Source organism: Hemiscyllium ocellatum, chromosome 14, assembly GCF_020745735.1.
Source record: "Hemiscyllium ocellatum isolate sHemOce1 chromosome 14, sHemOce1.pat.X.cur, whole genome shotgun sequence".
Lineage (NCBI taxonomy): Eukaryota > Metazoa > Chordata > Chondrichthyes > Orectolobiformes > Hemiscylliidae > Hemiscyllium > Hemiscyllium ocellatum.
In genome coordinates this window covers 31,756,532-31,772,115 of record NC_083414.1, presented here as the reverse complement: position 1 = coordinate 31,772,115, position 15,584 = coordinate 31,756,532, and the positions used below count along the sequence as shown (strand labels likewise).

The 15,584-nt window shown below is 42.0% G+C and overlaps 1 protein-coding gene across 1 annotated transcript in view; it reads right to left on the bottom strand.

Moving 5' to 3' along the window:
- Positions 1–15,584, bottom strand: part of LOC132822470 (voltage-dependent L-type calcium channel subunit alpha-1D-like) — a 579,417-nt gene that overhangs the window by 116,249 nt on the left and 447,584 nt on the right. Inside the window, exons 39-40 of the mRNA XM_060835847.1 lie at positions 13,225–13,321; positions 8,678–8,780 (exon numbers count right to left, since the gene is read on the bottom strand). Coding sequence (XP_060691830.1) covers positions 8,678–8,780; positions 13,225–13,321 — 200 coding nt within the window. The remainder of the gene's footprint in view (positions 1–8,677; positions 8,781–13,224; positions 13,322–15,584) is intronic.

Genomic DNA, 15,584 nt, shown 5'->3' with positions numbered 1-15,584 from the left:
ATTACATTCTCAAGAAAGGTGAATCTTTTCTAATAATAGGTGCCATCTCAGCTCAGACAATGCATTCAGGTGTGAGGTCTGTTTGGGTCCCAATGTTGAGTTAGACTGATTCTATTTCTTAAGTGGGATTTACAGAGTTTTACATGGATTTGCGCGTTTTTTGAGCAAAATGAAATGTAATTCTGCAAAAACAAATTCACCTGATAAACTTATAGGAGATAAGTCTCATATGCACACACACTCTGTATCTCCTACATTAAACAGATCATTGTTCACAGCAAACTGTCCAGTCTTCAGGACAAGAACACTGTAAAACCCGGTCATGACAGCTGCTGCAAGATGTGTCAGAGAGTTGACACAGATACCACAATTATATGTGGGGACACCTCCCACCATGTATGCAGAGAGCACTCATGGTGACTTGGCCAATGTTGTCTACATCCTATGCTGCGGGCAAGGATGCCCGGAGGCATGGTATATTGCTGAGACCGAGCAGATGCTACAACAATGGACAAATGGACACCGTGCAACAATCACCAGGCAGGAGTGTTCCCTCCCAGTTGGGGAACACTTCAGTAGTCTGGGCGACTATCCTCCAAGACAGACTTCAGAAAAGGCAACACGCAGAGTGGCCGAGCAGAAGTTGATAGCCACGTTCGGTTCCCATGGGAATGGCCTCAACCAGGACCTTGGGTTCATGTACAGAAGAGATAGGGGAAGTGCTAAATGAATATTTATTGTCAGTATTCACACTGGAGAAAGTCAATGTTGACGAGCAAAATACGACAATACATGCTACTGGAATAGATGGGATTGAGGTGCACAAGGAGGAGGTGTTAGCAATTCTGGAAAGTGTGAGAATAGATAAGCCCCCTGGGCCAGATAGGATTTATCCTAGGGTTCTCTTGGAAGCCCGGAGAAGATTGCAGAACCTTTGCCTTTTATCTTTATGTTGTCATTGTCTACAGGAATAGTGCCAGAAGACTGAAGGATAGCAAATGTTGTTCCCTTGTTCAAGAAGGAGAATGGAGACAACCCCGAGTAATTATAAACAGTGAGCCTTACTTCAATTGTAGGTAAAGTGTTGGAAAAGGTCATAAGAGATAGGATTTATAATTATCTAGAAAGGAATAAATTGATCAGGGATAGTCAACATGGCTTTGTGAAGAGTAGGTCTTTATTGAGTTTTTGCAAAGGTGACCAAACTGGTGGATGAGGGTAAAGCAGTTGATGTGGTGTATATGGATTTCAGTAAGGCATTTGATAAGGTTCCCCAAGGTAGGCTATTGCACAAAATAGGGAGGCATGGGATTGAGGGTGATTTAACAGTTTGGATCAGAAATTGATGAGCTAAAAGAAGACAGAGGGTGCTGGTTGATGGGAAATATTAATCCTGGAGTTCATTTACTAGTGGGGTACCACAAGAATCTGACTTAGGGCCAGTGCTGTTTTTATAAATGACCTGGATGAGGGCATAGAAGGACGGGTTAGTAAATTTGCAATGACACTAAGGTTGGTCGAGTTGTGGATAGTGAAGAAGAATGTTGTGGGTTATGCAGGAATACAGATAAGCTGCATAGCTGGGCTAAGAGGGTGGCAAATGGAGTTTAATACGGAAAAGTGTAAGGTGATTCATTTGGGAAGGAGCGACAGGATTAAAGAGTACTGGGCTAATGGTAAGATTCTTGGTAGTGTAGATGAACAGAGAGATCTCAGTGTCCATGTACATAGATCTCTGGAAGTCGTCACCCAACTTGATCGGGTTGTTAAGAAGGCATACGGTGTGTTACCATTATTAATACCTCGAGGGAACCATGAGATCATGCTGCAGCTGTACAAAACTCTGGAGAGGTTGCACTTGGAGTATTGTGTACAGTTCTGGTCATCGAATTATGGGAAGGATGTGGAAGCTTTGGAAAGAGTTCAGAGGAGATTTATTTGGATATTGCTTGGTATGGAGGGAAGGTCTTACAAGGAAAGGTTGAGGGACTTGAGACTATTTTCGTTAGAGGGAAGGAGGTTGCGAGGTGACTTAATTGAGACATGTAAGATAATCAGAGGGTTAGACAGGGTGCTCAGTGAGAGTCTTTTTCTTCGGATAGTGATGGCTAGCATGAAGGGACATAGCTTTAAATTGAGGGATGATAGATATAGGACAGATATCAGAGGTAGTTTCTTTACTCAGAGTAGTTAGATGTGGAATGGCCTGCCTGCAACAGTAGTAGACTCGCCAATTTTAAGGGCATTTAAATGGTGATTGGATAGGTATATGGATGAGAATGGAATACTGTAGATTAGATGGTCTTCAGATTGGTTCCACAGGTCGGCGCAATAGAGGGTCGAAGGGCCAGTATTGCGCTGTAATGTTCTATGTTCTACAGGTGATCCCATTGTACTATACACTCTCTCACACACACATTCCAACATACTCTCAAACTCACGCAGACCCTCTCTCACGGACAAGCTCTCTCTCTTACGCAGACATACACCATGCACTCATACCCACACACGCACGCACCCTCTCACGGGCGTATACCTCTACACACTCACACTTAACGAAGCCTACACACACACTCTATCACATTCTCACACCCACTCTGTCTCTCCTACATGTGTGCACACAGAAGTTTGAGGTGAATTTGTTTTTTGCAGAATTACATTTTATTTTGTTCAGAAACTAAATGAATTCATGTAAAACTCTGTAAATCCATTTTAGAAATAGAACCAGTCTAGCTCAACACTGGGACACAAACAGACCTCACACCTGAATGCATTGTCTGAGCTGATATGACACCTATTATTAGAAAAGATTCACCTTTCTTGAGAATGTAATTTTAAAGTAATTCGGGGATTTACATATTCCAACACATTCCGTTCTAAAAGATGAAAGACTTGATCTAAAATTGTTTAATGTATCATCACATCTTCATGACACTGTACTCATTTGGCTATAAATTCTGTGTCTTATTATCTTATTCTCCACAACCACCTGAGGAAGAAACAGCATTTCCAAATTGGACTATTACCTGGTGTTGTGTGATTTTTAACTTTGTTCACGGTAATAGGAATAGCAATAGTCAACCTTGTCAGCATCTATGCACCAACCCTCTAATCTACACAAGATGCAAAGGATGAGTTTTATAACCAGTTCTCAAATAATAATACTGGGGACCCCAAGTCAGGAACAGTCGCTGCTACTTGACGACTTCAACACCAGAATTGGCGTCAACCACAACTCCTGGCCAAGCAGCCTGGGGCGGAATGGGATTGGCACTATGAATGACAACGGGCAATGACTACTCGAGCTTTGCATGCTCCACAAATTGTATGTCACCAACACCTACTTCCAGTCCAAAGCTCAGAACAAAGTGTCTTGGTGACACTTCCATTCCAAACACTGGCACCAGATAGACCTGGCAATCACCAGATGCCACCACCTGAGAGACGTGCTCATGACTTGCTTCTTTCAGAGTGCTGACTGTGACACAGATCTTTCTCTGGTTTGCTGCAAGAACAGACTTCGGTCAGAGAAGATGCACTACGTCAAGTCTCCACACAAGCAGCACATCAATGCCAGTAAGACCCTACACCCAGAGAAAGCAGCAGAGTTCATCAAGTCACTGGAAGATGCGCTCCTTGCAGACTCACTCGGAGATGCTCAGCAGAGATGGGACTCTCTCAGGGACACTATCCACAGCACTGCACTCAAGGCCTTCGGGAAGAAACAGAGGAAGATACAGGTCTGGTTTGAAGCGAGCTCAAGTAAGCTCACCACTGTCATCGAGACAAAGCGTGTTGCACTACGAGAGCACAAATGCCATCCCAAACAGGCAACACCGCAAGCGCTAAGGACAGCGAGAAGCAAAGCCCACAAAACAGCCGGACACTGTGCAAATGATTACTGGGTACAACTGTACAAGAGCATTCAGCCATCATTTGACACAGGCAATATCCTTGGAGTGTACGAGGGGATCAGGAAAACCATTGGTTCAACCCAAAGCAAGACAGCACAACTGAAAATCATAACGGATGAGACCATCCAAGACAACCACAAACAGATGAGGAGACGAGTGGCGCATTACTCTGAGGTCTTCTCCAGAGAAAACAGCATCTCGGATGGCGTGCTAGATGCTGTGGAATGCCTGTCATGGAGTAACTGGATGCATTGCCAACTGCTGAACAGCTGAGTAAAGTAATTGAAGCCTGCCTACTGGGAAGGCATCAGGATAGGCCATCAAATGCGCAAAGGGTGTCATGCTAAACCACCTGCACGAAGTATTGCGCCAGTGCTGGTAAGAGGGAGCAGTGCCCCAAGTCATGAGAGACTGCAACATTGTCACCCTATATTAGAACAAAGGGGACAGAAGTGGCTGTAAGAACCACAAAGGAATCTCTTTGTTGAGCACCATTTGAAAGGTCTTCACCCACGTGGTCCTGAACAGACTGCAGAAAATCACCAAGAGTAAATTCTGAGTCTCAGTGCAGTTTCAGGTCGGAATGCTCCACAGTCGACATGATCTTTTCCCTTTGACAGCTACAACAGAAATGCAAACAGCAAAAACACCACTCTATGTTGCCTTCATTGACCTCACGAAGGCCTTTGACTTCACCAGGATTGGTTGCCCACCCAAGATTCCTTAGGATAGTTCAGTCATTTCACACAGGCATGAAGGGCATCGTTCAGTTTGAAGGCACTTCTTCTGAGGCCTTCAACATTCACAGCGGGATGAAGCAAAGCTGTGTGCTTGCCCCCACCCTGTTCGGCATTCTCTTCACAGTCATTCTGAAGCATGCCTTTGGAACATCAATTGATGGTGTCTACCTCCACACCAGAAAGGACGTGAGGCTGCTCAGACTATCCCAGCGAAAACCAAGGACCATGAAGTACTCATCAGAGACATGGAAGAGTCATACAGTCATAGAGATGTACATCACGGAAACAGACTCTTCGGTCCAACTCGTCCATGTGGACCAGATACCCAACTCAATCTAGGTAAAAACAATGACTGCAGATGCTGGAAACCAGATTCTGGATCAGTGGTGCTGGAAGAGCACAGTAGTTCAGGCAGCATCCAACAAGCAGCGAAATCGACGTTTCGGGCAAAAGCCCTTCATCAGGAATAAAGGCAGTGAGCTGGAAGCATGGAGAGAAAAGCTAGAGGGAGGTGGGGGTGGGGAGAGAGTAGCATAGAGTACAATGGGTGAGTGGGGGAGGAGATGAAGGTGATAGTTCAGGGAGGAGAGGGTGGAGTGGATAGGTGGAAAAGGAGCTAGGCAGGTCGGACAAGTCCGGACAAGTCATGGGGACAGTGCTGAACTGGAAGTTTGAAACTAGGATGAGGTGGGGGAAGGGGAAATGAGGAAACTAGTAAAGCCCACATTGATGCCCTGGGGTTGAAGTGTTCCGAGGCGGAAGGTGAGGCGTTCTTCCTCCAGGCGTCTGGTGGTGAGGGAGCGGCAGTGAAGGAGGCCCAGGACCTCCATGTCCTTGGCAGAGTGGGAGGGGGAGTTGAAATGTTGGGCCATGGGGCGGCGTGGTTGATTGGTGTGGGTGTCCCGGAGATGTTCCCTAAAGCGCTCTGCTAGGAGGTGCCCAGTCTCCCCAATGTAGAGGTGACCGCATCGGGAGCAACGGATACAATAAATGATATTAGTGGATGTGCAGGTAAAACTGCAGGTGTGGGCACAGGTTTTACAGTTCCTGCGGTGGCAGGGGAAAGTGCCAGGATGGGAGGGTGGGTCATGGGGGGGCGTGGACCTGACCAGGTTTTTTCACGGAGGGAACGGTCTTTGCGGAAGGCGGAAAGGGGTGGGGAGGGAAATATATCCCTGGTGGTACTGCTGTGCTCTTCCAGCACCACTGATCCAGAACCCAACTCAATCTAGTCCCACCTGCCAGCAGCTGGCCCATATCCCTCCAAACCCTTCCTATTCATATACCCATCCAAATGCCTCTTAAATGCTGCAATTATACCAGCCTCCTCCACATCGTCTGGCAGCTCATTCCATACACACATACCTCCACCTATGTGAAAAAGTTGCCCCTTAGGTCTCTTTGATATCTTTCCCCTCTCACACCTAAACCTATGCCATCTAGTTCTGGACTCCCACACCCCAAGGAAAAGACTGTCTATTTATCCTATCCATGCCCCTCACGATACAAGGTCACCCCTCAGCCTCCAACGCTCCAGGAATACAGCCTGAGCCTATTCAACCTCTCCCTGTAGCTCAAATCCTCCAACCCTGGCAACATCCTTGTAAATCTTTTCTTAACCCTTTCAAATTTCACAACATCTTTCCAATCGGAAGGAGACAAAAATTGCACACAATATTCCAACAGTGGCCGAACCAATGTCCTGTACAGCTGCAACATGATCTCCCAACTCTTGTACTCAATACTCTGACCAATAAAAGAAAGCATACCAAATGCCTTCTTCACTATCCTATCTACCTGTGACTCCATTTTCAAGGAGCTATGAACCTGCACTCCAAGGTCTCTTTGTTTAGCAACACTCCCTAGGACCTTACCATTAAGTGTATAAGTCCTGCTAAGATTTGCTTTCCCAAAATGCAGCACCTCGCATTTATCTGAATTAAACTCCATCTGCTACTTCTCAACCCATTGGCCCATCTGATCAAGATCCCATTGTAATCTGAGGTAACCTTCTTTGCGATCCACTACACTTCTAATTCTGGTGTCATCTGCAAACTTACTAACTATACCTCTTATGCTCACATCCAAATCATTTATATAAATGATGAAAAGTAGTGGACCCAGCAGCAATCCTTGTGGCACTCCACTGGTCACAGGCCTCCAGTCTGAAAAAGAACCCTCCACCACCACCCTCTATTTTCATGATGCGGCATTGGGATCACACTCAGAAGTGACTGTAACACCTCAAGCACAGCGTGTCAAGAGCCTGTCAGGACTTCAGCTTGACCATCAGCCTGAAGAAGACCAACAATGTTGGCTCTAGATGCTGAACACTCCTTGCCATTACCATCAATAACTATGAGCTGGAGGTAGTCCACAAGTTTATATACCTTGGCTCCACTATCACGGTCAGTGTCTCCGTAGACTCAGATCAACAGATGGATCAGATGTGCAGACTCAACATTCGTTAGGCTGACAAAGTGTGTCTGGGAGTACAGAAAGCTGACAATGCACACCAAGGTTGCAATCTACAGGGTCTGCATCCTCAGCACACTGCTTTATGGCAACAAGACCTGGAGACTCTACTCCAGACAGGAGCCGCATCACAACGCCTTCCTCCTTCACAACGTGAGATGCATTCTGGACATCAAGTGGACTGACCGAGTCGCCAACGATAAGATCCTGGCCTGCGCTCAGATACCCAGCCTCATCACCCTGCTCCAATAGTGCTGTCTCTGCTGGCTGGGCCACGTACACTGCATGTTAAATAGGAAGATCCCAAAAGACCTGCTCTATGGGGAACTGGTCTCCGGCAAAAGAGCACAAGTACAGTCCCATCTTCGTTTCAAAGATGTCTGCAAGAGAGACATGAAGTCACTAAACGTGAACGTTGAGAGGTGAGAGGGCATTGCAAACAGTCACTCTCACTGGAGGCTGGAATTACGCAGATGTCTAAAAAGAGAAGAGGAGAAACTCAAGCTTGCTGTTGAAGAAAACTGTACCCACCGGAAAACAGCACCAGGACAACACTGGAGGTGAGCACCTTCAAGTGCAGTCGCTGCAGCTGAGACTGCGACTCCCGTGTGGGCCTCTACAGCCACAACAGATGCTGCTCTACAAACAAAGATTCAAGCAAGACTTCCCAGCCACAGATCCATGGTCTCACGAGACTAATAGATGCCAGATATAGGATCAAATCTGGAATTTCCTCCATAACGGCATTGTGGGTTTACTACAACATGTGACTGCAGAGGTTCGAGAAGGCAGGTCATCACCAAGGGTAACTAAGGATGGGCAATAAATGGTGGCTAGCCAGCCAGACAGACAGTAAATGAAAGAACAATACCTCCACCCGCCTGCAAATGGGGTAGTGACTCCAGAGGCACAGATTGGCTTGGAGGTTATGAGGCATTATTTGGCAGGTATGGATCAGCATGGAGAATAAGAGGGTCCATGAAATATGGAGGGCATGAGGTGGCTGCACAGTGTGGGAGGGGGCTGAGGGAATAGATGGGCTGAGTTCTGGGTTTTTGTTTTCTGTGAATACCTTTGACAATGAACCAGTGCACTGAGGGAGGTATTCCATACAGCTCACTTTCCACATCTGTTCTGGATTTGACACCATGACTCCCCTTTGCAACTGCCACCACCACACCCCCTCAAAAAACAACGGAATTTACTTTCATGTCAGTTTTGCAGAGTTGGCAATTGTGTCAAATTTGTACTCCCAACTTGGGATTCAGATTGTTGGCTTGATGAAAGGTCATCAACTTGAAAAGTTATCACTATCCCTGCCTTCACAGATGCTTTTTGATGCGTAGAGCATTTGCTTTCATACTCTATTTTGGCTAATGGTTCCTGCTGTCAGAGTTTGCAGTCTGCAACTTCAAGTCTGTAAGGCATGGCTCATATAAATGTATTCCAGTCAATCTTGAACAACAATATTAAGTTATCAGTTATCACTAGAGTTAATTTAGATACTTTTCTACTGGATGTATTCTGATCCATCTGCATGAATCTTACCATCTGTTTTGATTTTCAAAGCTGTTCTCACCAAGGCAAAAAGGGTTGCATTGAACATTACCGTTCCATCACTATTCAGGGGCATATTCATAGCTACCAATCTCTGGAAGTTAAAGAAAGTGGGTAAATTTTAGTTTTACACCATAAAAGACGTCACCATGTTATTTTACTTGCTGTTTAATAAGAATTAGGAGAAAAATATTAACATTTGAGCAAACAAAGTTGCTGGTTTTCTGAATCTCTGCTTTCACTGCAATTGAAGGCAGAGAGTTCCAGGTTATAACTATGCACTGAGTAAATATTTTCTTCACAGCTGCTTGCACCTTTTCCTGAAGATATTAAATCATCTTATTATTGTATCATCAATTTAATTGGAGCAGCTTTTCTCTATTCACACTTTCCCACAAATTATTCCATCTATGTGTGTTTTCCCCACATACTCTTAACCTGTCTCTATCCCTCTACAGACTCTGTAACCCTCACAACTTATGTTACCACAAATCTTTGCCATTCATACATTTGTCAACTGTACATTCACTCTCCTTCTCCAAGTCATTAATATAGATTGTTAATAATCATGCTCTGGTACTGATCCCTGTGGCACTCCACCAGTTACAACGTGTCATCCTGAAAATGCCCCTTTCAACCAAACTCTTTGCTTATTAATTAGCCAATCCTCTCTCCTTAATTAATATACAACTCCCAGCATCTATAGACTCTTAACTTATTAAGTAGCCTTACGTGTGTATATTATCAAATGCCTTTTAGAAATACAAATATATTGCATATCCTTTATCCATTTCACTTGTTACCTCTTCAAAGAACTGTAATAAATTCATCAGGCATGAGTTCCCCTTCTTAAGCTATACTCTGTTTGATCATGGTGCATTTTTCTCAATGGTCTGCTATTGCATCCTTTACAATAGGCACAAATGTTTTCCCAATGACAAATGTTAAAAGAACTGGCTTATATTGACTTGTTCTTTTTGCCTCCCACCCCTTGTGAACAGACAAGTTACATTGATAGTTTCCCATTCCTTTGGAACCTTTCTAAACTCGAAGAATTCTTGGAAGATTCTTACCAGTTATTCTACTACTTACAGGCAACAGCTGAGTGGTATTATCACTGTTAATCCAGAGGCCCAGGTAATGTTCTAGACACCTAGGTTCTAAACCTGCCAAGGCAGATAGTGAATTTAAATCCAATAAAGAAAATCTGGAATTCAGAGACTCATGGAAACCATGAATCCAGTGTCGAGGTATGGAAAAAACCTCCTTTGCCACTTCCAATTCTCCATGATTATTTCCCCAGGAATTTTGAAAGGGCTGTGTTCACCTTTGATTCTCCCTTTATATAATTTAAATCGGCTCTTACTGCTGTTGCCTTCATAGTTCATGTTCTCCCTTTTTTTTGATCACTTTTTGTTCATTTTTAACATTCTCTCAATCCTCTCATCACTAATCTTTGCCACATGGTATGATTTTCTTTCAATTTGATGGTCAATTTATCCTTTTCCTCAACTGGTAGAAATGAAATATAATTAATAAATTAGGAATTGAAAGCTATTTGCAGCTGGTGGAAATTAAATATAATTAATAAATCTGGAGTTAAAAGCTATTCTCAATAGTGGAGACAATGAGACTATTATCAACTGTCAAAAAACTCGACCTACCTATTCTGGAAGTAAATCTGCCATCCTTACTCAGCCTGGCCAACATCTAATTCCACAGCCACAGCAATATGGTTGCCTGTTAACTGTCCATTGAAATAGTATAGTCAACCACTCAGTTCAAGGCCAGTCAGGGATGAATGATGAATACAGCCTTGTCAGCAACACCCACACCCCATGAAATAATTAATAAAAACAAATTTTGGTAAATCTCCGCTGCCTCTCTCAAAGATTCTCACATTCTTCCTAAAATGTGGCAATCAGAATGGGACACAATATTCTAACACAAACATTCAATCATTTTAAAAATGTTCAGCAGAACTGCCTTGATGACTTTCCGTTTTTATGAAGCCCAGGATTCCATATTCTGTGTTAATTACTCTTTTAATGATTATTAGGTTCCACAAGCCATTTGTATGCTCATTCTAATGTGCGTCTATGTCATGTTGCAGTCCATTGGGATCATTTTCATTATCAGCATATTTTGGGATAACCAGCAGAAATTTACACTGAATTCCAGTATGCAAATTATTAAAAAGCAGTGGCTCTAATACATCAGAGCACCATTGTCTGCATTCTCCAGTATGAAAAGCAATAATTTACCATAGTTTTGTTTTCAATTCTAGAAACAATATTTTATCCAAATTGACAGTGACCATTCTACTTTGTTAAACTTCCTGTTGTGGTAATTCATCCTATATTTCTTAAAATCCATATAGACAATGTACATTCATCTCATTCAACTTTTCTGTTACTTTATTACTTCATCAAAAAACTAAATGAGATCAGTCAGGTATGATCTGGAATTTACAAATTTGCATGAGTCTTCCTCAATTAGGTTAAACCTCGCCAAATGCCTGTTCATTTTTGCTTGATAACTTTTTCAAAAATATTACTTACAATTAAACTTGCCTGTAGCTATTAAGATTGCCCATGTGTCTATTTTGGGGTAATGGTGTCACATTTACCATTCTACAATCATCTAGCATTTCCCTCATATCAAAGGAAAATTGAAAGATTACAGCAAGTCCTTCTGCAATGTCTATCCCTACTTCCTTTAGTCACCCAGGATGTAAACCATATGAACCAGTTAATTTAACCATCCTAAGTACAGCCAGCCCTTCTACGTATAAATTGTCCATCAGTTTTCACCCCTCTTATAACTTCTTTTACCAATATTTTGTCAGAATCAAGAAACATCAATACAAAGTCCTGGTCTTGAGGTGATTCCTCGAAGTATGGTCCCACCATGGCGAAGCTCTTAAGAAAAACTGTAATGTTTGAACTTTCAGCTTTACTTATTTTTGACTTAAAACTAAGAAATTCTGCAATGTGTAACTTTTAACCTTATTTTGTATGTTTTACAATACACCACAATTACTGCAATGTTTAACTTTTAACTTTGTTAATAGAACATTACAGCGCCGTACAAGCCCTTCAGCCCTTGATGTTACACTGACCTGTGGAACCAATCTGAAGTCCACCTGACCTACACTATTCCATTCTCATCCATATGCCTATCCAATGACCATTTAAATGCCCTTAAAGTTGGCAAGTCTACTAATGTTGCAGGCAGTGTGTTCCATGCCGCTACTTCTCTCTGAGTAAAGAAACTATCTCTGACATCTGTCCTATATCTACCACCCCTTAATTTAAAGCTATGTCCCCTCGTGCTAGCCATCGCCATCCAAGGAAAAAGGCTCTCACTGTCCAAACTATCTAACCCTCTGATTATCTTATATGTCTCAATTATGTTACCTCTCAACCTTCTTCTCTCTCACGAAAATGGCCTCATGTCCCTCAGCCTTTCCTCGTAAGACCTTCCCTCCATACCAGGCAACATCCTAGTAAATCTCCTCTGAATCCTTTCCAAAGCTTCCACCTCCTTTCTATAATGCAGTGACCAGAGCTGTATGCAATACTCCAAACCGTTGCCGCACCAGAGTTTTGAACAGCTGCAGCATGATCTCATGGTTGTAAAACTCAAGCCCTCTGCCAATAAACACACCGTATGCCTTCATAACAACGCGATTAACCTGGGTGGCAACTTTCAAGGATCTATGTACCTGGACACCAAGATCCCTCTGCTCATCCACACTACCAGAATCTTACCATTAGCCCAATACTCTGCATTCCGTTTACCCCTTCCAAAGTGAATCACCTCACATTTTTCTGCATTAAACTACATTTGCAACCTCTCAGCCCAGCTCTGCAGCTTATGTATGTTTCTCTGTAACCTACAACATCCTTTGTCACTATCCACAATGCTACCGACCTTAGTGTCATTCGGAAATTTTGTCTCCTTAACCTTACATTATTGATACTTTACTTTTTATTTTTATATTAAGTTTTGCAGTCCTGAGCAGTACAGTAGGAACTACTGGAATTTCTTTCATGCCAATGGAAAATAATTCTAAATCTAAATCTGCAACAGTAGAAATTTTAAAAACTACACCTTTAATTTAACAATACAACAGCAATCCAACTCTCCAAAGCTAGGAATATCAAAATGCTAATACTTGTGTGATAGGCTGGCATAATTTGTAATTGGGCCATGATTTTCCATTTACAGAATATGTACATAATTATCAGGAACTATGATTTTCTAACAATCTGTGCAAGAACAACCATGTCATATTTATGAGCCTTCACTTGAATATTTCTAAATATATCAGTTGCTATAAGGAATATATGATACAAATTCATTTTGAGTATTGACCATCTTGTATCACAAATGTAAACTGGATTAAATAAGCTGCAAGGTCCTGGATCACAATACTTATTAGCTTACTTAGCTTCTACAAGTACAACCTTCAAAAGTGTCAGATTATCTGTATGGCTGATCAATGAGACTTTTAAGTTTATAAATTGCCTTACCTTGCAGGCGACTCTATGGGGACAAAGTTTTCCAAAGCCCAGTGGTGGCTGTATACGCCGAAGTAGAGTAACTACATCAAGATGTTTTATTCTCCCTCTGTGAAAAATTGAGTGTTTAAATCATTACAAAATAGTGAGAGAAGTATGATAACAAAACCTATGATACTTTATCCTTGTTCATTCACAAGTAAATAGTCTGATTCAGCATCAAATTCCATTATCTATCTAGTTATGATATCAGCTGATATTATTACTGGACAAGTCAGATCCCAGTAAAAACAATTGATGCTTTTTTTGGCAGTTTTTCACTGAAACATCATACACACAAGATTGCAATTTTAGTTTTAACAAGAAAAGAAACTCAAGAAATAAAAACAAAACAAAATAAAACAAACCAAGCTATTTACATATAATACAGTTCGAAAGATTTTGGAAAACATGGCCAAACAAAATCCCACGTACTTCCCAGCACCATCACTTTACACCTAATCAAAATCTGATGAAACTCCTTCCCTATCAAATATGTAAGGTTGACAAAACTGCTTCTCAGTTCCAGTCTTGTGAATAGAGTAAATTTTTCCGTTGACCACTCACACAACTGACAACTTACACTTATCAGTCTTTTAATAATCTGTAAACAATCTTAAATATTGCCTTAAAGTAGGAAAGTGAGGAAGGGATTGATATTGGGGTAATACAAGAGCTTTGTGCAGGAGCATCCAGCAAAGAAGTGTGCAACTTAGCACCTGAAAAAGAAATACTACAGGCCCCAGTCTACATATTACTTGAATTTGCCCATTAAAATTGAACACAGTCATACAGGAACTTCTCAATAGCTATTACCCTTAGAGAAAATTCTGTGTAAACAGTACACTCACAATGAGGTTGTGCAAATAACTTTTGAATGAAATGAAATAGTAGTCTGGCAAATATATTGGAAATGAGGTGCACATGAACCAAAAGTTAAATAACACTTAGCACACTTACCTTCATTGCTCAGACCTCTGAAGTTGGGATGTCATATTGAGGTTGCACAGGATGTTAGTGAGGCTTCTTCTGGAGTACTGTGGGCAGTTCTGGTTGTAGGGATATTGTTAAACTGGAGAGGGTCCAGAAAAATTTACCAGATACTGCCTGGAATGGAGGATTTGAGACACAAAAGTAGACTGGAAAGGATGGGACATTTTTCACTTGAGAGTAGGAGGTTGAGGGATGACCTTACTGAGGTTTATAAAACCATGAGGGGCATAGATAAGGTGAATGTCAAGGGTCTTATCCCTAGGGTGGTGAAGTTCAAAACTAGGGGGCATATTTTTAAGGTGAGAGGAGAATGATTTAGAAGGTCATGACGGGCAACTTTTTTATTTTACAGAGTGGTTCATGTGTGGAATGACCTACCAGAGAAAGTGGTGGATGCAGGTACAGTTACAATAGGTATGGGCTAAGCACAGGCAGGTGGGACCAGTTTAGTTTGGGAACATGGTCAGCGTGGACTGGTTGAATGAAAGGGTCTGTTTCCATGCTGTGTGACCCTATGGTCATGCAATTTCTTTGAATAACATAGTATGTTTTTGTTTTGTGTGTATCTCATATACTTTAAAAATAAAAACATTCTTTGGACATGGGTGTTGCTAGTGAGGTTGGTATTCATTATCCTTTCATAGTTTCCCAGATAATGTAGTGATGGGCTTTCCTCTTGAATTGATGTAGATTGTGTAGCAATTCACAGACAGTAATCTGGAGGGTGGTGCAAAGGAGGAGTGCCCTTTTACTGGAGGACCAGCAGAGGAGGCCATGTCACCAGACCCTGACAGTCTTATTTATAACAATGTGCACTGGGGTTAGTGAGATTATATTTTTAAAGTGTACTTTAAAATAATTGAATTTGTATTATAGATGGATAGCTTGGTTTATTCAATTCTATCTTCAGTTCTTTCTTAATAGCATTCTGTTTTATTGTTAGAACCAAATTTGCAGTATTATATGTTTATGTTTCAGTGGGAGAAAACCAAGGCAAAACAAAATATGACCTAACAAGTCAGGTTTTATTCTGGGATCTGTCTCATTCAGTGATAACATCAGTTGGAATCATAACATCTTCAAGATCTTCCTTTACTCACTCTCATCCACCACCCTTCCTCAGCCCCCAATCTCCCTCCTCTTAATACATGCTGCCTGTACACTCCCTTTGAATGCTTCACCACCTTTCTCGACTTATACTAGTACCAAAATGTGTGTCACATAGTCACACACTTTCACCTCACTTAATTCCTCCCTTTATCTCATTCCAAGTGAGAAAAGCACACAATATTGCCAAAAGGGCCTGTGTGGGTAGATTGTTGCCAGACATTCAACCCCTT